Source organism: Balaenoptera physalus (assembly GCF_965194825.1).
Source record: "Balaenoptera physalus genome assembly, chromosome: 16".
Classification (NCBI taxonomy): domain Eukaryota; kingdom Metazoa; phylum Chordata; class Mammalia; order Artiodactyla; family Balaenopteridae; genus Balaenoptera; species Balaenoptera physalus.
Genome location: NC_138898.1, coordinates 24,124,911 through 24,147,503, shown reverse-complemented (window position 1 = coordinate 24,147,503; position 22,593 = coordinate 24,124,911). Strand labels below are relative to the sequence as shown.

Here is a 22,593-nt window from a genome sequence, read left to right as displayed (position 1 = left end):
TTTACTAAATGATTCCAATTATTAAATTTCAAAGATACATAGAACTCACCTATGGTGTTGTAAGAAGTCAGGATATTGGTTACCCGTGATGAGAAGGGGGACATGAGGGCTTCTGGGGTAAACGTCTGTTTATTTTTTTTAATTTTATTTTTAAAATTTATTTATTTATTTATTTTTGGCTGTGTTGGGTCTTCGTTTCTGTGCGAGGGCTTTCTCTAGCTGTGGCAAGCGGGGGCCACTCTTCATCGCGGTGCGCGGGCCTCTCACTATCGCGGCCTCTCTTGTTGCGGAGCACAGGCTCCAGACGCGCAGGCTCAGTAGTTGTGGCTCACGGGCCTAGTTGCTCCGCGGCATGTGGGATCTTCCCAGTCCAGGGCTCGAACCCGTGATCCCTGCATTAGCAGGCAGATTCTCAACCACTGTGCCACCAGGGAAGCCCATGGTCTGTTTATTGATCTAGTGCTGACTATATAAATGTGCTCACTTTGTGAACATTTATTGACTTATACATTTATAATTTGTGTACTTTTCTGTATTAGTATTATGTTTCAATAAAGCCTGTGTTAAAAAGATAGAACCCTGAAGTTTTTGGTCTGGGCAACTGGAGGCCAGAGTTATCATTTATTGAAAGGGGGAAGCTATAGGAGAAGCAGGTTTTTGTGGGAAATACATCAATTTTTATACATTAAGTTTGATACTTAATCAGATACTTATCGGTATTTTAATGCTACTTATTAGTATTTCCATCCAAGCAGAAATGCTGACAGGTAGTTGGTATGCAAGTCTGAAGTTCAGGGAAGAAGTCTAGGCTGGAACCTAATTATGGGAGCTCACCATATAGATGATGTGTAAACCAATGAAGCTGGATGGGATCACCTAAGGTATAGTGAAGACAGAGAAAACACCCGAGGACTACACCCTGGGGGAGCCCCAGCTTCTAATGATTGGGATGGAGGGGAAGTCAGCAAAGAAAAGTGAGAAGTGGCCAGGGAGGTATGAAGAGAGCCAAGAGAGAGTGGCATCTCAGCAGCCAGGTGAGAAAAGTTCCAAGGGGGAAGTGATCAACGGTAGCAGATGTTCCTGGAGGTGGAGTAAGGTACGGATTGAGGATGGATTGTTGATGGAGGTCACTGGTGACTTGGTAAGAGCAGTTTGGGTGGTGCGGTGGGCAAAAAGCCTAATTGGAGTGGGATTAAGAAAGAAAGTGGGGGGCTTCCCTGGTGGCGCAGTGGTTGAGAATCCTCTTGCCAATGCAGGGGACGCGGGTTTGATCCCTGGTCCGGGAGGATCCCACATGCCGCGGAGCAACTAAGCCCGTGCGCCACAGCTACTGAGCCTGCACTCTAGAGCCCACGAGCCACAACTACCAAGCCCGCGTGCCACAAGTACTGAAGCCCGCGTGCCTAGAGCCCACGCTCTGCAACAGGAGAAGCCACCGCAATGAGAAGCCCCCGCTCGCCGCAACTAGAGGGAGCCTGTGCACGGCAATGAACACCCAACACAGCCAAAAATAAACAAAATAAATAAAAATTTTAAAAAAGAGAAAGAAAATGGGGAAACTAATTTGAGGCAAAGAGTATAGATAACTCTTTTGAGGAGTTGGCTTGTTTCATAGGGGAGCAGAGAAGTAGGATATAAAATAGAGTATTAATTAAGGGTATTAGAAGTGTGGGATTAGGTATCTAAAAGAGACTGTGGAGTAAAAGGAAGTTTTTAGGGGGACTTCCCTGGTGGTGCAGTGGTTAAGAATCCACCTGCCAATGCAGGGGACACGGGTTCGAGCCCTGGTCCAGGAAGATCCCATATGCCGCAGAGCAACTAAGCCCATGTGCCACAACTAGAGCCGAGCCACAACTACTGAAGCCCGTGCACCTAGAGCCCATGCTCCACAACAAGAGAAGCCACTGCAATGAGAAGCTCACACACTGCAACGAAGAGTAGCCCGCACTCACTGCAACTAGAGAAAGCCCGCGCACAGCAATGAAGACCCAACGCAGCCAAAAATAAATAAATAAACTAATTAATTTAAAAAAAAGAGAGAGAGAGCAGATTGCTCCATCTCCTATTTAAAAAAAAAAAAAAAGAGAGAAGTTTTTTTCTTTTGAGAAGGTGGATAATATAGCATGTTTGTACACTTATAGGAATAATCAATCGGGAGGGAAATTTTGATGATGCAGGAAAAAGGACGGTCACTGGAGTTGTGTCCTTGAGGAGGTGAGAAAGGATGGAATCTAAGGCACAGATGGAGAAACTGACTTGGCTGGGAGCATAGACAGTTCACTCATAGTAACTGGAGGGGAGACAGAGCAAATGAGTAGAGATGCTAATAGATCAGTAGATGTGGAAACTGTTTTCCCAGAGAATTAGGAAGCACAATTTTCATCTGAGTGTTAGAGGGACACAGTGATGGTGGTGGCTTGGAAAGAGAGGTGTGAAACAATCATCTTGGAGATTGGAAGAGTGCAAGTGTGAATTGGACAATAGCTCTATAGGTAGCATTTGACAAGTGCATCATATTTATCCAATGAAACTATTACTTTCTGGGTTTTGTATACAGTGTTTTTTCTCCAACAGTACAATCAAACTTATTATTAATCAAAATATCTGGTTTTTACTTCTGGCACTGGCCAAATGAAGTAAACCCACTACCGTCTTTCTCTCTCACTGATTGCAGCTAAAAATCTCTGACCAAAAATATGAAACGAAACAAAACAAAAACAGTCTGAAGACTCTGAAAAGTTAATAATAGCAGACAGATTGGGGAGGGAAGTCAAAACTTGAAGAATGCCCACTATGGCAGTGGTGAATTTCCTAGTGGTGTTTGGTTGGGACTTTTTTCTCCTTTACCCCTGGCCTTCACCCGAGGGTGGGTCAAATCTGGGAACTGTGCAGTAGGTGCAGACAATAAAAAACACTAAGGGGCTTCCCTGGTGGCGCAGTGGTTGAGAGTCTGCCTGCCAATGCAGGGGACACGGGTTCGAGCCCTGGTCTGGGAAGATCCCACATGCCGCAGAGTGACTAGGCCCGTGAGCCACAATTACTGAGCCTGCGCGTCTGGAGCCTGTGCTCCTCAACAAGAGAGGCTGCGACAGTGAGAGGCCCGCGCACCGCGATGAAGAGTGGCCCCCACTTGCCACAACTAGAGAAAGCCCTCGCACAGAAACGAAGACCCAACACAGCCAAAAATAAATACATAAATAAAATTTTTAAAAAACAAAACACTAAGAAAACCCCATCTTTCTGTCCAGAGGATTGGAAAAGGAGACATTTTGAGCTGGAGAGTGTGGGGAGAATCCCTATTTTTTTCCTCTCCCAGTGTCTGCACTGCTATGGGAGTGGTGTTGTCAGTATGGCCACCTAAAACTCTGGAGAAAACCCACTTTTAGACAGAGGATCTGGAAAAGGGACCACTGTTGTGTGGATTTTTTCTTTCTTTTTTTTAAGCAAGGGGTAGTTGATTTAAAATACTATATAAGTTTCAGGTGTACAACATAGTGATTCACAATTTTTAAAGGTTATACTCCATTTATAGTTATTATAAAATATTGGCTATATTTCCTGTGCTGTATAATATATCCTTGTAGCGTATTCATTTTATACATAGTAGTTTGTAACTCTTAATCCCCTATCCCTATCTTGTCCATTTCCCCTTCCCTTATTCAACTGGTAACTAGTTTGTTCTCTATATCTGCGAGCCTGTTTCTGTTTTGTTATAGTCACTAGTTTGTTTTATTCGTAGATTCTACTTACAAGTGATATCATATAGTATTGGTCTTTGATTGATTTCACTAAGCATGATACACTGCAAGTCCATCCATGTTGTTGCAAATGGAAAAATTTCATTCCTTTTTTATGTCTGAGTAGTATTCCATTGTATATACATACCACATCTTTATCCATTCATCTGTTGATGCACACCTGGGTTGCTTCCATATCTTGGCAGTTGTAAATAATGCTGCTATGAACATTGCGGTGCATTTATCTTTTCAAGTTAATGTTTTTGTTTTCTTTGGATATATATCCAGGAGTGGAACTGCTGGATTATATGGTAGCTCTATTTTTAGTTTTTTGAGAAACCTCCATTTTCAGTGTCTGCACCAATTTACATTCCCACAAACAGTGTACAAGAGTTCCCTTTTCTCCACATCCTCACCAACATTTGTTATTTGTGGTCTTTTTGATGATAGCCATTCTGGCAGGTGTGAGGTGATACCTCACTGTGGTTTTGATTTGCATTTCTCTGATGATTAACGATGTTGAGCACCTTTTCATGTGCCTGTTGGCCATCTGTATGTCTTCTTTGGAAAAATGTGTATTCAGGTCTTCTGCCCATTTTTAAATCAGGTTGTTTGGTTTTTTTGATGTTGAGTAGTATGAGCTGTTTATATATTTTGGATATTAACCCCTTATTGGTCATATCATTTGCAAATATTTTCTTCCATTTAGCAGGTTGTCTTTCGTTTTGTCAGTGGTTTCCTTAGCTGTGCAAAACCTTTTAAATTTACTTAGGTCTCATTTGTTTATTTTTGCTTTTGCTTCCTTTGCCTTAAGACACAGATCCAAAAAAATACAGCTATGATTTATGTTAACAAGTGTTCTGCCTATATTCTCTTCTAGTTTTATGGTTTCTGGTCTTACATTTAGGTCTTTAATCCATTTTGAGTTTTGTGTGTGAATGTTTTTCAATGTAGATTTTATTTTTATTCAGGTATGGTGAGGCCAACAGATCAGGAGATGATTGTCATAGAAAAGATGGCCACTGGGGCCACAGAGAGAATACTGAGGTCCACTGCAGGCAGAGAGAGGACGTGGAGGTATGTCTTTAATGTGGTTTTGGAGGGAAGGAATGAGGGAGACAGGGTAAGCAAGTTTAGGATAGATTAGTTTGAATAATTTCAGGGCCTCTAGGATTTAGGGGCCCAGAGGTGATTCTGAGGTAGGGCCTCAGTATTGGTTAATTTGCATATGAGTGGCACACAGGAAAGAGAGTCATTTCCTATTTCTAGGAATCAGCTAACCCTTGAAGGGGCAGCAAGGCCCTAGATGTCAAAGCACCAAATATAGAAACTAGAAAATGTGGTTAAAACTGTGGAGACTAAAGAGGGAATCCCCCACCTTTTTTTCCTCTTTTCTCTTGCTAGCTCACCCCAGAGGTGGGTTGAGTCATATGGAACTGTGTGACAGGATGGGAGGCTAAAGCTCTGAGAGAACCCCAACTTTCTAGACAGAGGATTCAGAAAAAGGGGCCTCTGGGAGCCAGAGTGAGGGAGAAATCCCAGGGAGGAGGGAGCAGGAGAAGGGGGAACACTTTAATTCTGTGCATGAACCAACAGAAATTCTGGGCTCATCCCCAAGTAGCAGAACATACCCAAGAAGCTTAGTAAGGGCTTTGGGAAATGAATTATGATATAAACCATCACCTAAGTCCCAGACCAACCCCTGAGCAGCACATGACAGGGTCAGGTCCAAACAGCTAAGGAAAAACTCTGAAAACGAACTGACACTGGAACCACCACCCATAGAAGGTGAGACAGAACTTGTAGTCTGAACCTAATTGTGTTGATTTGATTGTTAATATAAAAATAATCAACATCCAGAAGATTTAGCAGAACTCAAAGTCCCACAATATGGACTTCCCTGGTGGCACAGTGGTTAAGACTCCACCTGCCAATGCAGGGGACACGGGTTCGAGCCCTGGTCCGGGAAGATCCCACATGCTGCGGAGAAACTAAGCCCATGTGTCACAACTACTGAGTCTGCACTCTACAGTCGAAGCCACAACTACTGAGTCTGCGTGCCACAACTACTGAAGCCTGCACGCTTAGAGCCCATGCTCCGCAACAAGAGAAGCCTCTGCAACAAGAGAAGCCTGCACACTGCAAGGAAGAGTAGCCCCCGCTCACTGCAACTAGAGATAGCCTGCATGCAGCAACGAAGACCCAATGCTGCCAAAAATTAATTAATTAATTTTTAAAAAGTCCCACAATATAATATTCAAGATGGCCAGGATAAATCCAAAATTACTTAACATACCAAGAACCAGGAAAATATGACCAGTCTTCAAAGGAAAGGAAAATAAACAAATGCTAATCCTAAAATGACCCAGATATTGAGATTACCTGACAAAGATTTTAAAGCTATTTAACGATCCTCCATGAAGTAAAAGTAAACACCTTTGAAATGAATAGAAAGGTAGAAGTTCTCAGTAGAGAACCAAAAAATAAAATAAGAACAAAATGGAAATTACATGAAGAAAAAAAATTACTGGAGGGACTCATTAGTAGAATAGAGATGACAGAGGAATGAATGAGTAAACTTGAAGATAGATCAATCTGAAGATCACAGAGGAAAAAAAAAACATCTTTTTTTAATGAACAGAGTTTTGGGACCTGTGGGACAATATTAAAGAAAATTGAATTCATAGTTTAAAACCTTCCTAACGAAGAAAATTCCAGGCCCAGAGTTTCATTGGCAAATTCTACCAAACACTTAAGGAAGAAGTAATACTAGTTCTACACAAACTCCCCCAGAAAATAGAAATGGAGGGACACTTTGAAACTCATTTTATGAGGCCAGCATTATCCTGTCACCAAAATGAAAAAAAAAAGACATTACAAGGAAACTACAGACTAATATTCCACATGAGCGTAGACTAAAAATTCTCAACAGATTATTAGCAAATGGAATCCAGAAACATATAAAAAGGATAATACTTCACTACCAGTTGGAGTTTATCCCAGGTAATTCAATGCTGATACAACATTCAAAAATCAATTAATGTAATTAACCATATTGACAGACTAAAGCAGAAAAAAAATACATGTTAATCTCAACTGATGAAGAAAACACATTAACAGAATTCAACATCTATTCATGATAAAATCTCTCAACAAAACCAGGAACAGAAGATAACTTCCCTAACCTAAAAAAAGGACATCTACAAAAAGGGCATCATACCTAAAGACTGAATGATTTCTCCCTAATATTGGGAACACAAAAGGATGCTCACTCTTGCATATTCAATATTATCCAGAAAATTCTAACTAATGCAACAAGGCAAGGGGGGAAAAAGACATATGGATTGGAAAGGAAGAAATAAAACTCTCTATTAGTAGCCAACATGATTGCCTATATGGAAAATTCTATTAAATCTACAAAAAAGTTCCTAAAACTAATTAATGAGTTTGGCAAAGTCACAGGATACAAGTCATAATATAAAAATCAATTGTATTTCTATATACTGGCAATAAACAATTGGAAAACAAAATTAAATAAATACTAATTAACAGTTGCACCAAAATAATGAAAGTCTTAGGGATAAATACAACAAAATAAATGATGGATCTTTATGCTGAAAAACTACAACACACCGATGAAGGAAATCAAAGCGATATAACATGTTCACTGATTGGAAGCCTCAATTCTGTTAAGACATCAGTTCTCCCTAAATTGATATGCAGATTCAATACAATCTCAATCAAAATCCCAGCAGTTTTTGTAGATATCAATAAGTTGATTCTAAAATTTATACGGAAAGACAAAGAAACTAGAATGCTGAAACAATTTTGGAAAAGTAGAACACTGGTGGAGAAATACCACTACATTGATAAAGATAGCATAGTACTGGTGAAAGGACAGATGCATAGATCAATGGAACGGAACAGGGAGTCCAGAAATAGATTGACACAAATATGGCCCATTGATTATTTTACAAAAGTGCAATGGGATAGATTGTCTTTTCAACAAATGATACTAGAGTAACTGGACATTCCTATGCAAAAATGTAAACCTTGACCTATATCTTATACTTTCTATTTTAAAAACTTAGTTGAAATGAATCTTGGACCTAAATGTAAACCTACGAAACTTTTAGAAGGAAGCAAAGGAGAAAATTCTTTGTCACCTTAGGTTAGACAGAATTCTTAAAGGCAACATTAAACCAAATTCATAAAAGGAAATCTTGGTAAACTGGACCACAGGATAGAGAGAACATCAGTGTGGCCAGAGCTTAAGGGTGGGAGAAGGTTTTGACTACAAAGGGTTAATACATGGAAATTTTTAGGGAATGATGAACCATTCTGTATTTTTATTGTGGTGGTTACATGACGGTGCAAAACTCACAGAGCTATACACCAAAAAGTCAATTGTACTGATATAAATTACAGTTAAGTTGTATATACAGATACATTTACATATATTATATGGATGGATGGATGGATGTATTTATGAATTTTTAAAGAAGCTTTTCTCCTCATATCAAGTCATATCTAACAGATTTTGTATTTGTACAATTATTTTTCTTGAGACCAAGATTAGGACTGCTTTAATCCCAGTTAACTTTCCATTTTCTCTTATTCCATAGAACCTAAAACTTCATCATTTGAAATTTATTCTTTTAGTAGGTTATTCTGTCTCAAGAAGGTCCAACTCCTATTATTGGAAGTGGTAAAATAACACACTATCTGCCATTAGCACGTTAGTGGGGTCCCATTTATTGGGTGAACTAGCTGTCATCGTGGATGGCAATGAGTAGGCCTCTGAGGAGCTGGGACACAGGACAGACGTGCTTTGATGGGAGGAAAGGGAAAGAAAGGCCTGCAGTTCAGGACAATGATAGGGCACCAGGGTGAGAGGTGGAGGTGGGAGTGCAGTGATCAGAGAGCAGAGATACGAGCCTGCCAAGAACACACTGTGATAACAGCTTTGCCTCCCACTGGCTATGGACTTAGGCCAGTCTCTTCCTTGAGCTTTCATTTCATCTCTTATGAATCTGTCAAGTCTCCGCTCACATCGGATCCATAAGGTAACCAAGATCCTCTTCCTCTGCCTGTATTTATTCAACAAATATTTATCATAACTGACTCCAATAATACTCTCTTCTGTTTGCACTAAAGCTCTTTTATATCTGCTTATCTTTTTTGATCCACGGGGAGGAGAATTAGCCCTGATTTCCGAGGAAGGAAATAGAGTCTCAGAAAAGTTAAATCATTTACCTGAAGTCACCCTTTCAATACTGAAGTGGACTCTTTCCATTATCTATACTCTGCTGCCCCCTACTGTGCACATAGCATTAGGCACTAAACTTCAGACACAACACACAGTTGCTATCAATACAATCTGAGGGTTTATATTTGTTAATTTAACAAATATTTATTGAGATCCTACTATGTGCCAGAAAAAAGACAAGCATGGTTCTTGTGCTTATGGAGCTTGTGATGTAGAGGGGGGGAGAGATAATTACATAAATAATTACATAATTACAATTTGGATGAGTACTAGAAGTAGAAGGTGCTATATGAGGGTATAGAATAGGGGTATATGTAGTCTAGTCTGCAGGCTTAGGGGAATCTTGCATGAAGTGTAATCTATAGGAATAGATTATTTATTGGCTATGGAGCAGGTTAAGGAGGTATCAGAGATGGCTCCCAGGCCTCTGGCATGAACTGGGCAGAAGGAATACTGTGACTCAGTTGGGGAAGCCTAGCAGAAGATGAGATTCTGACTGGGAAGAACATGAGCTTGGCTTTGGTTTTTTTCAGTTTGAAAATTCTGTGGGACCTTCAGGTATAGATATGGAATAAGTAATTGGATTTAGGAGTTTGGGAGCAAGGTCCTAGGCTAGAGATAGAAATTTGGGAGTTGTTGGGATGCAGGTGGTATTTAAAATTGGGATTAATGGAGACTTCCCTGGTGGCCCAGTGGTAAAGAATCCACCTTACAATGCAGGGGACGTGGCTTCGATCCCTGGTCGCAGAACTAGGATCCCACATGTCGTGGGGCAACTAAGCCCGTGCGCCACAACTACTGAGCTCACGCGCTCTGGAACCGGCGCACCACAACTACAGAGCCCACATGCCCTGAAGCCTGTGCGCCACAACGAGAGAGAAGCCCACACCACAACGAGGATCCCACGTGCACAACTAAGACCGGATACAGCCAAAAAAAATTTTTTTTAATTAAAAAATTTTTTTTAATAAAATTGTGGTTAGGGCTTCCCTGGTGGCGCAGTGGTTGAGAGTCTGCCTGCCAATGCAGGGGACACAGGTTCGAGCCCTGGTCTGGGAAGATCCCACATGCCGTGGAACAACTGGGCCCGTGAGCCACAATTAACTGAGCCTGCGCATCTGGAGCCTGTGCTCTGCAACAAGAGAGGCCGCGATAGTGAGAGGCCCGCGCACCGCGATGAAGAGTGGCCCCCGCTTGCTGCAACTGGAGAAAGCCCTCGCACAGAAACGAAGACCCAACACAGCCATAAATAAATAAATAAATAAATAAAATTAAAAAAAAAAATACTCCTCTTGAAAAAAAAAATTGTGGTTAAAGGATGAAATCTCTTTGTAAGAAAAGAACAGAAAGAGGAAGGAAAAGTGTTTCTAGTGGCTGGATTATGAGTCTGGAGAAAATCACTCAATGCCCATTGGCATTCGTTTAAAGTATTATTTTCAAGGAAAAACAATGGAGAAAGACTTGTTTGTTAACATAAATTGCTAGAAATAAAAATAAACAAAGGCAGAAAAAAAAAAAAAACACAGAAAGAGAAGAGGGCTTATAACTGCCATGAGAAGCTCTTGAATTTAAAAGGTCAATTGGAGGCTTCCCTGGTGGCACAGTGGTTGAGAATCTGCCTGCCAATGCAGGGGACACGGGTTCGAGCCCTGGTCTGGGAAGATCCCACATGCCACGGAGCGACTAGGCCCATGAGCCACAATTACTGAGCCTGCGCGTCTGGAGCCTGTGCTCCGCAACAAGAGAGGTCGCGATAATGAGAGGCCCCTGCACCACCATGAAGAGTGGTCCCCACTTGCCACAACTAGAGAAAGCCCTCGCACAGAAACGAAGACCCAACACAGCCATAAGTAAAATAAATAAATAAATTTTTTTTTTAAAAAGTAATTTAAATGCAAGTTGAGTGGCATGTATATTTAAAAAAAAAAAAGGTCAATTGGAAGAGATGGGACTAGAAAAGGAAGGTTAGAATGAGGGGCCAGAGAGGTTGAAAGGAAAATCAGAGTGTGATAAAAGCCAAGGGAAGAGTGTGTTTTAAGAGGGAGACTGTCGGGGCTTCCCTGGTGGCACAGTGGATAAGAATCCGCCTGCCAATGCAGGGGACACGGGTTCAATCCCTGATCCAGGAAAATCCTACATGCCACAGAGCAACTAAGCCCATGCGCTACAACTACTGAGCCCACGTGCCACAATTACTGAAGCCCGCGCGCCTAGAGCCCATGCTCTGCAACAAGAGAAACCACCTCAATGAGAAGCCCACGCACAGCAACGAAGAGTAGCCCCCGCTCGCTGCAACTAGAGAAAGCCCACACGCAGCAACAAAGACCCAACACAGCCAAAAATAAAAATAAGTAAAATAAATAAATATATAAAAAAATAATAAGAGGGAGACTGTCAACTGTAATGGAAGTTATAAAGTACTCAAGTACAAATTAAACAAATAAATAAATAAATATGCTTTTTTAAAAATCAAGTAAAAATTATTTACCTGACTCTCCTAGTAAAATTGAGGTCCAGTTGCAGAGGCCTAGAGCTTGAGAAGCCCAGGATCTCCTAGAAAAACCTCCAGAAGCTACCATAGTGTGTTGTCTTGGACCAGTGGTCTTCATACTATTTTTTTCACATACCACCCAAAAAATTGTCATAGATGATGTAACCCCAAAATTAAAAGATATTTCCCTGAAAACTATCAACAAAATGAAAAGGCAGTCTACTGAATGAGAGAAGATATTTGCAAATGATATATCTGATAAGGGGTTAAAATATACCAAGAACTCATGCAACTCAATATCAGAGAAAACAAACAACTCAATTTAAAAATGGGCAGAAGACCTGAATAGACATTTTTCCAAAGAAGACATACAGATGGCCAGCAGACACATGAAAAGATGCTCAACATCACTAATCATCAGGAAATGCAAATCAAAACCACAATGAGATATCACCTTACATCTGCCAGAATGGCCATCCTTAAAAAGACAACAAATAACAAGTGTTGGTGAGGGTGTGGAGAAAAGAGAATCTCCATGAACTGTTGGTGGGAATGTAAATTGGTACAGCCACTGTGGAAAACAGTGTGGAAGTTCCTCAAAAAGTTAAAAATAGAACGACCATGTGATCCAGGAATTCCACTTCTGAGTATTTTTCTGAAGAAAACAAAAACACTAATTCAAAAAGATATATACATAGCAGGATTATTTACAATAGCCAAGATAAGGAAGCAACATAAGTGTCCATCGATAGATGAATGGATAAAGAAGATGTGTATATATACAATGGGATATTACTCAGCCATAAAAAGAATGAAGTCTTGCCATTTGTGACAACATGGATGGACGGACCTACAGGGTATTATGCTAAGTGAAATGTCAGACAAAGACAAATACTGTATGATTTCAGTTATATGTGGAATCTAAAAAACAAAACAAATGAACAAACATAACAAACAGAAAGAGACTCAGAGATACAGAGAACAAACAGGTGGTTGCTAGAGGGGAGGGGGGTGTGGGGATGAGTGAAATAGGTGAGGAAAATTAAGAAGTACAAACTTCCAGTTACAAAATAAATGATTCACAGAGATGAAATGTACAGCATAGGGAATATAGTCAATAATATTGTAATAACCTTGTATGGTGACAGATGGTAACTAGACTTATTGTGGTGACCATTTTGTAATATATAGAAATATCAAATTACTATGTTGTGCCCCTGAAACTAACATAGTGTTGTAGGTCATTATGCTTCAATTAAAAAAGGATGTTTCCCTGAAACTGGTATTTTTAATTGTCTCTTTGTCACTTCCAGTATTTTTTTTTCTTTCTCAGACTATTTTATTTTATTTTAAAATTTTTATTGGAGTACAGTTGACTTATAATGTGTTAGTTTCAGGTGTACAGCCAAGTGAATCAGTTTTATATACATATTTCCATTCTTTTTCAGATTCTTTTCCCATACAGATTATTACAGAATATTGGGTAGAGTTCCCTGTGCTTTACAGTAGATCCTTATTAGCCATCTATTTTATATATAGTAGTGTATATATGTTAATCCCGATCTCCTAATTTATTACTTCCCCCCATGTTTCCCCTTTGGTAACCATAAATTTGATTTTAAGATCCATGAGTCTTTCCGTTTTGTAAATAAGTTCATTTGTATCGTTTTTTATTAGATTCCACATATAAGTGGTATCATAAGATATTTGTCTTTGTCTGACTGGCTTCACTTGGTATGATAATCTCTAGGTCCATCCATGTTGCTGCAAATGGCATTATTTCATTCTTTTTTATGGCTGAGTGATATTCCATTTTATATCTGTACCACATCTTCTTTATCCATTCCTCTGTCAATGGACATTTAGGTTGCTTTCATGTCTTGGCTATTGTAAATAGCGCTGCAGTGAACATGGGGTGCAGGTATCTTTTTGAATTCACTTCCAGTATTTTTTATTGCCCCATGCAATAAATGTATTTTTAATTGCCCCAGGCAATAGATTACCATAGTAAGATTCATGTTGACCCAGGATATTCCTTTCTTATGAAGATTAGAAGAATTACAATTATGAAAGAAAAGCCAGCTTGGAGCCTCAACCCCAGGAACTTTCTCAGGTAGAATGCATACGGAAGTTGAGGACCTGGAAATTGATGCCCTTAAAATGATCAGTACGTGAGAACCCCATAGAAGGTCTTTCTATATCATAGGGGTATCGCATACCTCCATTTGAAAGCCAGTGTTGCAAAGGATTAGAGGCAATCTGAAACTACTGCCAGGTTCCTGGAATCTGGAACTGACTGATGGGGTCAGCTGGACCTGATGAAATCAAATCCCCATTTTTAAATGCCTGAAGGGTATAAGGAGATGCAGAGACAGGGATAGGTGGCTTGGGGGATCCTCCAAAGGCTTTCAGGTTCAGGCATCTCCTACCGCTCCAGGGGACCATCTGAAACTATATCACAGCTCTTAGAATCAAGAGCTAGCCATCAGGGCTTGCTGGCCTCAGTGAACTTAGAGTCCAATCCAATTTAGCAACGTAAAGGTGAGGTGTAACCATGAAGCAAAACAATTGATTATTTAACACACCCACCCAAACAGATCCACTCCAATTCATTCATTTCTCTCAACTCCCAGGTCCCCAGCAATGTATGAGGTTCTAGGGTTACTCAAATAAGCAAACAAGCATAACCCATAGGCCAAGACTTTGAGAAGCTTAGAGGGAGAGATTTTTAAACAAATCATCATAATACTCTGTAACAAAGAGTTAATAAAACGATGGGCAAGATCTAGGGGAGCACTGAAGAAAGAGTGTCTTGGGTGAGAGGGTCAAAGAAAACTTCCCAAAGCATTTGAGTTATTTCTTGACAGGCATGTAGTACATCAGATGGTGGGGGAAAGATGTGGGAGGCGGAGGAAACAGCATGCCACTTTGGCAGCCAGTGTCTAAGTTGGCACTCCAAGAACAAAGCCAGCTTCACGGGCATGTGACCTCGGCAGTCACACAGGGCCTTGCACTTAGAAGGGTCCCCGCACTTGTTTTAATGCTCTGCTGTCACCATCTTGGAATTCGTAATATTTTTTAAACAAGAGGCCCTGAAATTTCATTTTGCACTGGGCCTGCAAATTACATAGCAGGTCCTGCGAGGGGGCAAGATAAAGGCAGGGAAACCTGTCAGGACACTGTAGCCCAAATAGGAGATAATGAGGGGGATAAATTAATCTTGTCATAACAGTAATATAGATGCACACTGTTCTTTTCAACACCTACCTAGTGTTTCTCTGTTTAGCTGTAGCAGTTTCCCCAGTTCGAAAATATTTAGGTGGATTCTGATCTTTTGTAATTACAAAGAATGCTGCAGTGAATAATTTTGTACATCTGTCTGTGTACATATGCAAAGATTATCTGTCTAGGATAAATTCTGAAAATTAGAATTGATGAGTCAAAGGTACGCTCATTTTCAAGGTTGAAAGGCATGGCTAATTTGTGCTCCAAAGAAAGTCTACCAGTTTATATCTCTTCTCAAAGTACTTTAATCGTGCCCTCTTTAACACTCTGTAATATTCAACTTTTTGATATTTGCAGTCTCGTGGGTGAGAAAGCAATAGCTCATTGTTCCAATTTGCCTTTCTTTAATTACAAATAAGGTTGGACTTTAAAACAAAGAATATAAGTCCATATTTCTGTTTACGTGAAGCCCATTTTATCCATTGCCATTTTTGAACTGGGTAATAGGTCCTTTGCTTAATGGTTTCTAAAGAACTGTCTTATGTTAAGAAAATTAATAATAAATATCTTACCGTTCTTTCTTTTTTACTTTATTTCTGGTATTTTTTTTGGCCAAGCAAATTAAGGTCTGAATTTTTGAAACTGCCCACCTAAGTGAATTGCTTTTGCTTATATCATACCGTAATAAATGCCCTCTTTTCGGGGAATTTCCTTTAGAGACTAATACACTTACTTTTTCAAAAGTTCAACTTATATTTATGTATTTTTTTAATAGATAATATATTCACATGGTTAAAAAGTCATAGAGGTATACAGTGAAAAAGAAGTATACAGGGAGCTCTCACCCTGTCCTCAAGCCACATAGTTCCTCTCCGGGAAGGTATTCCCTGTTATCAGTGCCCTGGGTATCCTTCCATATTTGACATGTAAACAAGCAAATGCACACACACACACGCACACACACACAAACTCTTTTCTTCCCATTATTGCATAAATAGTAGCATACCATAACCAGTATTCTGCACCTTCCTTTTTTTCATTTAACATCACATTTTGGAAATAATTTCCTAACAGTTCATAAAATGATTTCTCATTTTCTTAAATGACTGAGTGTGTTTTATTGAATGCACATCACTTTGAGGATGTTCTTAAGGGAAAAAAATCTAAGTGGAAAATACCTTGGAGTCATTTGAGGTTGGATTCTGAGACAGAGGCAAGGGATTGAACTGGGGCTTCTCTACATCCTGAACAGTCAGACCCTTTCCTTCCTCCATGCCTTCACCCCTATTTTCTGCCAATTAAAACTTCACAGTCTTCCATTGCTTATAACTTTTAAACACATGTGTGGTAATGTTCAGTGTATATTGCATATAAAACAATTAGTTTTAAACATATTACTTGGTTAGATAGGCTCATCTCAAATGCTATTCCTTTTGGAAGCCTTCCTTGATCTCTGATTTTCCCCAGCCAGAGTGACTTCACTCCCTCTGAAATCCTATAGGATGTTGTAATGTGTTGTGGTTATTTGTCACATCTTATGTGTGCTCAGGTCTTAGCTCTTTTACCTGAAGACAGTCTCACTCGCCACAGTACCTTCCAGAATGGCTGCTTAGTAATGTTTATAGAATTTTTGAGGTGATTAATGAATGAACAAAAGAACAAGCAGATAAGGACATAAGCTTTAGTGTCAGACACTTGGGCTTTATTCCCACTTTTGCCGTTTTCTAGGTGTATCATTGGGTAAATCGCTTCTCCTCTCACCCTTTCTTTGGAATCTGCCTCATAGGATAACTGTGAAGATTAAGTGATGTAACAAAGATAAATTGCTTTGCACATAATAAGCCCTCATTAAATGTCAGCTGCTGTAATAGGAATTCAGAGGAAGGAGAGAAATCAAGAAGTCTTCCTGAACTGGATCGTGCTCTCCAGCCTCCCATCTATACTTCCTTTCAGACCCCAAATCAGAACTTCACTCTCCTCTATTCATGTATTCTCTCTTTTTTTTCAATTTACTTATTTTATTTATTTTTGTTTTTGGCTGTGCAGGCTTTCTCTAGTTGCAGCGAGTGGGGGTACTCTTCGTTGCGGTGCATGGGCTTCTCATTGCGGTGGCTTCTCTTGTTGCGGAGCACGGGCTCTAGGCGCGCGGGCTTCAGTAGTTGCAGCACTCAGGCTCAGTAGTTGCAGCACGCGGGCCCTAGAGTGTGCGGGCTTCAGTGGTTGTGGTGCACGGGCTTAGTTGCTCTGCCGCATGTCGGATCCTCCCAGACCAGGGCTTGAACCTGTGTCCCCTGCATTGGCAGGCGGATTCTCAACCACTGTGCCACCAGGGAAGTCTCTTCTCTTTTTCTGATACCTCATATCCAATACATTGTATGTTTGGTCAACTCTACTTTCAAAATCTATTAAGAAGAATCCAACTACATCTCACTATCCCCACTTGGACTCGGGTCCAAGCCACCATCATCTTGCACCTGATGGATTATTGCAATAGCCTCCTAGCTGACCTTTCTGCTTATGATTTTTCACTTGTTCTCAGCAGCAACCAAAGTGCTTCTGTTAAAGGTAAGTCAGAAGATGTCTCTTCAGTTCTCAAAAGCTTCTGTTGGCTTTCTCTCTCAGGGAGAGCACCCCTTCCCTCCATAACCCTCATCTTCTAATACCCTCAACCTTCTTCCACTCCAACCACACTGGTCTCCAAGATGCTCCTCAAACCTCCCAGGCAAGCTCTTGTCCCAGAACGTTTTCACTTGCTATTCCCTCTTCTGAATTCATTTCTCTCAGATGGCTGCATGATCCACTCCCTTCTTGTTCCTTCAATTCTTTATTGAAAACACGCCTTCTTACTGAGGTTTTCCCTGGTTATTCGATCCAAAATTACACACACACACACACACACACACACACACACACCTTTCAGCTTTCATATCCTAGTTCCCTGCTTTTCTCAACAGCTGTTACTATTTAACATACTATATATATTAATTATTTTGCTTGTTTTCTGTCACACCTAGTATAAGTTCCATGAAAGTGGGGCGTTTGATTTGATTTGTTGACTGCTCTATCCCAGCACCTAGAATATGTAGATTATGTTTACTGACAATTACCACACTAAAAATCAAAGCCGAGACATTTAAAAATATTTATATATTAATTCATTTAAAATGATAAATGCATCAACATAAATAACATTTTTATGAAAAATAACTATACTTTCCAAAACAAAACAAAAAATTTAGTGAGAAGAGTGGTATTGCTTTACAGTCTTGAAAACCTGTTTAAAGTCTGACTTTATAGAAGATAGGGCTTCCCTGGTGGCGCAGTGGTTAACAATCCGCCTGCCAATGCAGGGGACATGGGTTCGAGCCCTGGCCCAGGAGGACCCCACATGCCGCGGAGAAACTAAGCCCGTGCACCACAACTGCTGAGCCTGCGCTCTAGAGCCGGTGAGCCACAACTACTGAGCCCACGTGCTACAGCTACTGAAGCCCACACACCTAGAGACCACACTCTGCAACAAGAGAGGCCACCGCAATGAGAAGCCCACACACCACAACAAAGAGTAGCCCCCAGGGGCTTCCCTGGTGGCGCAGTGGTTGATAATCTGCCTGCCAATGCAGGGGACACGGGTTCGAGCCCTGGTCTGGGAAGATCCCACATGCCACGGAGCAACTGGGCCCGTGCACCAGAACTACTGAGCCTGCTCATCTGGAGTCTGTGCTCCGCAACAAGAGAGGCCGCAATAGTGAGAGGCCCGCGCACCGCGATGAAGAGTGGCCCCCGCTTGCCGCAACTGGAGAAAGCCCTCGCACAGAAACGAAGACCCAACACAGCCATAAATAAATAAATAAAATTAAAAAAAAGAGTAGCCCCCGCTCACCACAACTAGAGAAAACCCGCGTGCAGCAACAAAGACCCAACACAGCCAAAAATAAATAAATTTTTTTAAAAAAGAAAAAAGAAAACTCCCACAAATCTCAAAAAAAAAAAATAGAAGATAGATGTCTTCTTATGTCTACTTCTGCAGTCAATCTGTCGTGACATGTCATAAAGCCTCTGGACAATCACACAGTCTACTCATGAGAAAAGGAGAGTTAAAAAAAATAATGTCTTAGTATTATTAGGAAAATAGTTTTGATCTCACAGACCCACTAAAAGGGTCAGGACCACACTTTGAGAACTGCTGGCTTAGAACATGAAGTTCAAACTCCTTAGCGTGGCATTCATATATATCCACACCTTTGTTTATACAGTTCCCTTCTCACTCTACCCAGCAAATCCCTGCTGGTCATTCAAGGCCCATCTCACCTCCTGACAGCTCTAGACAGTTGTTCCCTCCTCTCTACTCCCATAATATTTTTCTCTTCTCTCTTATAGCACATACTATGTTTTATCTTCTTGGTGTCTATATAAGTGTCTATCTCCCCAAATGACTATCTTTCTAAAGGAAGTTTTACTTTACAAATGAGGAAACCAAGGCTCAAAGAGATGAAACGACTTGCCCAAAGATGCACTACAAATTAGTGACAGCCAATATTGAATCCAGGTTTCTGACTCTAAGTCCAGTGCTTTTTCCCTGGAAGAGGAGAAAAGAGAAGTCAGCGCCCTAGTGATTCTATCTTAGGCTGTTACTCTGAAGCCTGCTAAACTTCCTCTTGGGCTGGCTTCACAATGCTCTCTAGACTTTTCCTACTAGGGACCTACCTTAGGGTTACATTTTATAAGCATCCAACCTCTTCCTTCTTTATCATCAATTACCTACAGTCACTCACATCTACCACCTTTGGTAGCTGGCTCAGGGACCACTTGAGCCCTACGTTCACATTAGCAGTTCAATGAGCATTTGGCATTAGGAGTAAGGAGATGAATAAGAGATCTTATTCTTAGATGCTCAGTCCAGTCTGTTTCTTTTCACTCTTTGAATGTACTATTTCCTCCTTCTGGAATATACCCTCTCTCAAATCTTCTAACTTTGAGCAGTTTGTTGCTCTTTCCTCAATGTTTCCATAACACTTTGTTCTCATCACTGCCGTAATTTATCACGTAACCAAAATGATGTGCTTATGTCTGTCTCCCTCTTAGACTGTGAGCTGTTCAATTCAATGGTGTGGATGCACTCTTCCATTTCTGATTTCCCTGACACTGCCAACCCCTCTCCCTCTCCTTGAAACGTTTCTCCCCCTTCCTATATATTCCATAACCCTGATTCCTCAATCGTTTAGACCACTCTTTAGACTGAACATGTCTCAACAGGGGGCCCTCAGGCTTTTGCTCTTTCCTACTCCTATCTTTCAGTTTCAGCTATCATATTGACCTGAATGTTTCCAAAATACCTATTCTCCACCCTCCTCTGAACTCATTGCTGTACCCATCTCAGGGATCTTGTGGTCACCTCAACCTCAGCAAGCCTAAAACCAAAGCCCTTGTCAATTCCCTCAAGCTGGTTCCTCCTTATGACAATGTCATTTCTGTGAAGACACCACCACCCATCTTTCTGGACTTGCCATTACTCCAAACTCCTTTCCCTCTTCTTCTTTGCCCAATGTGTCTTAAATTTGTCTCTTTTTTTTCCCCCCACCCTTAAAAAAAAAATTGGGTTCTGAGGTCAGATTGCTTCAGCTCTGCCACTTATGAGTCGTGGTGAAATGAGATATAATACAGTAAAGGGCTTAACCCAGTGCTTGATACATAGTAGACATTCAATAAATGCTAATTGTTTGTTATCATCATTTCCTTGTATGCAGAAGGTTGCAGTAATCTACCAACTAATCTCTTTGCCTCCTCTGGTCATTATTCTATATACTGGGAGGGGAACTAATATGGAACATCTATTAAGTGCTAAGCACCTCATCCTTACAGCAACCTTATGCAGTAATATCAGCATGATTTTATAAAAATGAACAGAGCCAAGAGATTTGAACATAGGTCTGACTCTAAAGCCTGTTCCCTTTCCACACCTCCAAATTACCAGGTAACCATAAAACATCATTTTCCACACACCATCTTGCTCAAAAAAACCTTCAATCACAACCACTCCCATTTCCCTTCAGAACATAACCCAAATTCATTTTCCTAGGGTTTACAGTCTTAGACTATTTCCCTACATCCCAGCACTTTCCTATGGGAACCCTGTGCTTCAGAGAAACAGATCTACTGCCCCAGCCATGTCTTGTACACCCTCATCTTCGTACCGGACATCATGCCCTCTCCATTCCCCTTCCCTTGTCTGAATCTGGCCTTTCCTTCAAGGCTTAGCTAGAGTTGCCGCCACCCAACCCCTAATGCCTGTTCTGACTTCTCCAGTCCCCCATCAAGCCTCCTCTGATCCCTGGAGCACCTGTCTGTATGCTTTTTGACACTTGGTGTTTGCCACTCTGTGTTTCTTTGTACTTATGTTTTCTCACCAAGCTGTAAACATCTACACTTCAGGGAATCAGCCTTTTTTTTTTTTTTTTTGTATCCCAAGTAGCCCAGAGCCCTACATATATATAGAAAGTGTTCAATAAATATGGGTTGTTTTGGATGAAAGATGATCTTCCCAACTGGTTGATGTCTCTCCCTCTGTGGGTGAGAGAATGAGCTTCACCTTAATTTCACCTAATGTCTCCAGGGCTACCCCCCTGAAATGCTCCTCCGGTTTATTCTTTAGTTTCTCACCCTCCCTGCCCTCCCTTCTCCACTGCCACCCTCTCAGACCCTCTCCTCCAGGGCTATTTCTTCAGCTCATTCCCTCCAACCTCACCATTACCCCAGGGCAGCTCCTCATTCCCCTCCCCCAGGCCCAGACCCCCTCCTGCAGTGTCCCGCCTCATACCCTCTCCCCCAGGGCTATGCCTTTGGCTTCGGACCCCCAACCCCGGATATCCTCTCCCAGAGCCGCGGCGTGGTTCTATTTCTAGGATTATTTATTTAGCCTCTTCCCCCTCCCCCTGGGCTGCCACTCAGGCCCCCCTCCTCCAGTTCCACCCCTTTGGACCCTGCCTCCAGAGCGGTTCTTTTGGCCTCTGCGATTCCCACCCCAGCGTCGTTCCTCGGCCAGTGTCTCCGGGCTGGCCCGGAGCCGCCGGCTCCGCGGGTCCCGCCTGGGTGCTGCCCCCGCGCCCCTGGCCGCCCCCCGCCGGGGCGCGGCGCGCGGAGGCGGGGGCGCGCGGGCTGCCGAGGCGGCGGCGGCGGCGGCGGCGAAGACAGGCGGGCCGGGCGCGTGTCCGCGGCGCGGTGACTCGGCGGCTCCGCAGCGGCTGCAGCGGGAGGACCCGGCCGGAGCCGCCGCCGCCGCCGCCGCCATCGCAGCCGGGCGGCCGGGCCCCGCCGCCGGGATGCCGAAGAGCCGGGGCGGCCGCGCCGCGCCGGGGCTGCCGCCGCCGCCGGGCCTGGCCCCGCGCTGGAGCCTCTGGCGGGCCCCGGAGCGGCTGCTGCTGCTGCTGCCCGCGCTCTGCTGCCTCCCGGGCGCCGCGCGGGCGGCGGCGGCGGCGGCGGCGGCGGGGGCCGGGGACCGGGCGGCGCGGGCGGCCGAGGCGGAGGCACCCTTCGCCGGGCAGGTGGGGCTGGCGCGCCGGGCCGGGGCGCGGGCTCGGGACCTCCGGGCAGGGCGGGGGGCGGCGCCGGGGCCGGGCCTGGGCCGGGCCGCGCCGGCCGCCCGGGGCGCGGAGGTGGCGCGCCGGGGGTCCGCGCCGGGGGTCCGGGCTAGCGGCCCAGGGCGGGGGCTGGGAAGGGCCGCGCCAGGCCTGCGGGGGCCCGGAGCCGCTTCAGCACCGCGGACAGCGGTAGCGGGCGGGGGCGGAGCGGGAGGGTCGGAACTGTGGCGGTGCGGCGTGTGGCCTGCCTGACTATGTGTGAGGGAAGCCGTACAACGCCTGGGAGTAAATAGTAAG

General features: G+C 42.8%; 1 protein-coding gene and 1 long non-coding RNA gene across 2 annotated transcripts in view; one reads left to right on the top strand and one right to left on the bottom strand.

Annotated features, from left to right (window-relative positions):
• Nucleotides 1-1,194: 1,194 nt before the first annotated feature.
• Nucleotides 1,195-22,593, bottom strand: part of LOC309645408 — a 191,169-nt gene continuing 169,770 nt past the window's right edge. Inside the window, exon 2 of the long non-coding RNA XR_014254876.1 lies at nucleotides 1,195-3,054. This is a non-coding gene — a long non-coding RNA (uncharacterized lncRNA). The remainder of the gene's footprint in view (nucleotides 3,055-22,593) is intronic.
• The window catches only part of MMP24 (matrix metallopeptidase 24), a gene marked incomplete at its 5' end in the record, with an annotated part of 43,336 nt that continues 42,781 nt past the window's right edge, over nucleotides 22,039-22,593 (top strand). Inside the window, one exon of the mRNA XM_082430186.1 lies at nucleotides 22,039-22,260. Coding sequence (XP_082286312.1) covers nucleotides 22,039-22,260 — 222 coding nt within the window. The remainder of the gene's footprint in view (nucleotides 22,261-22,593) is intronic.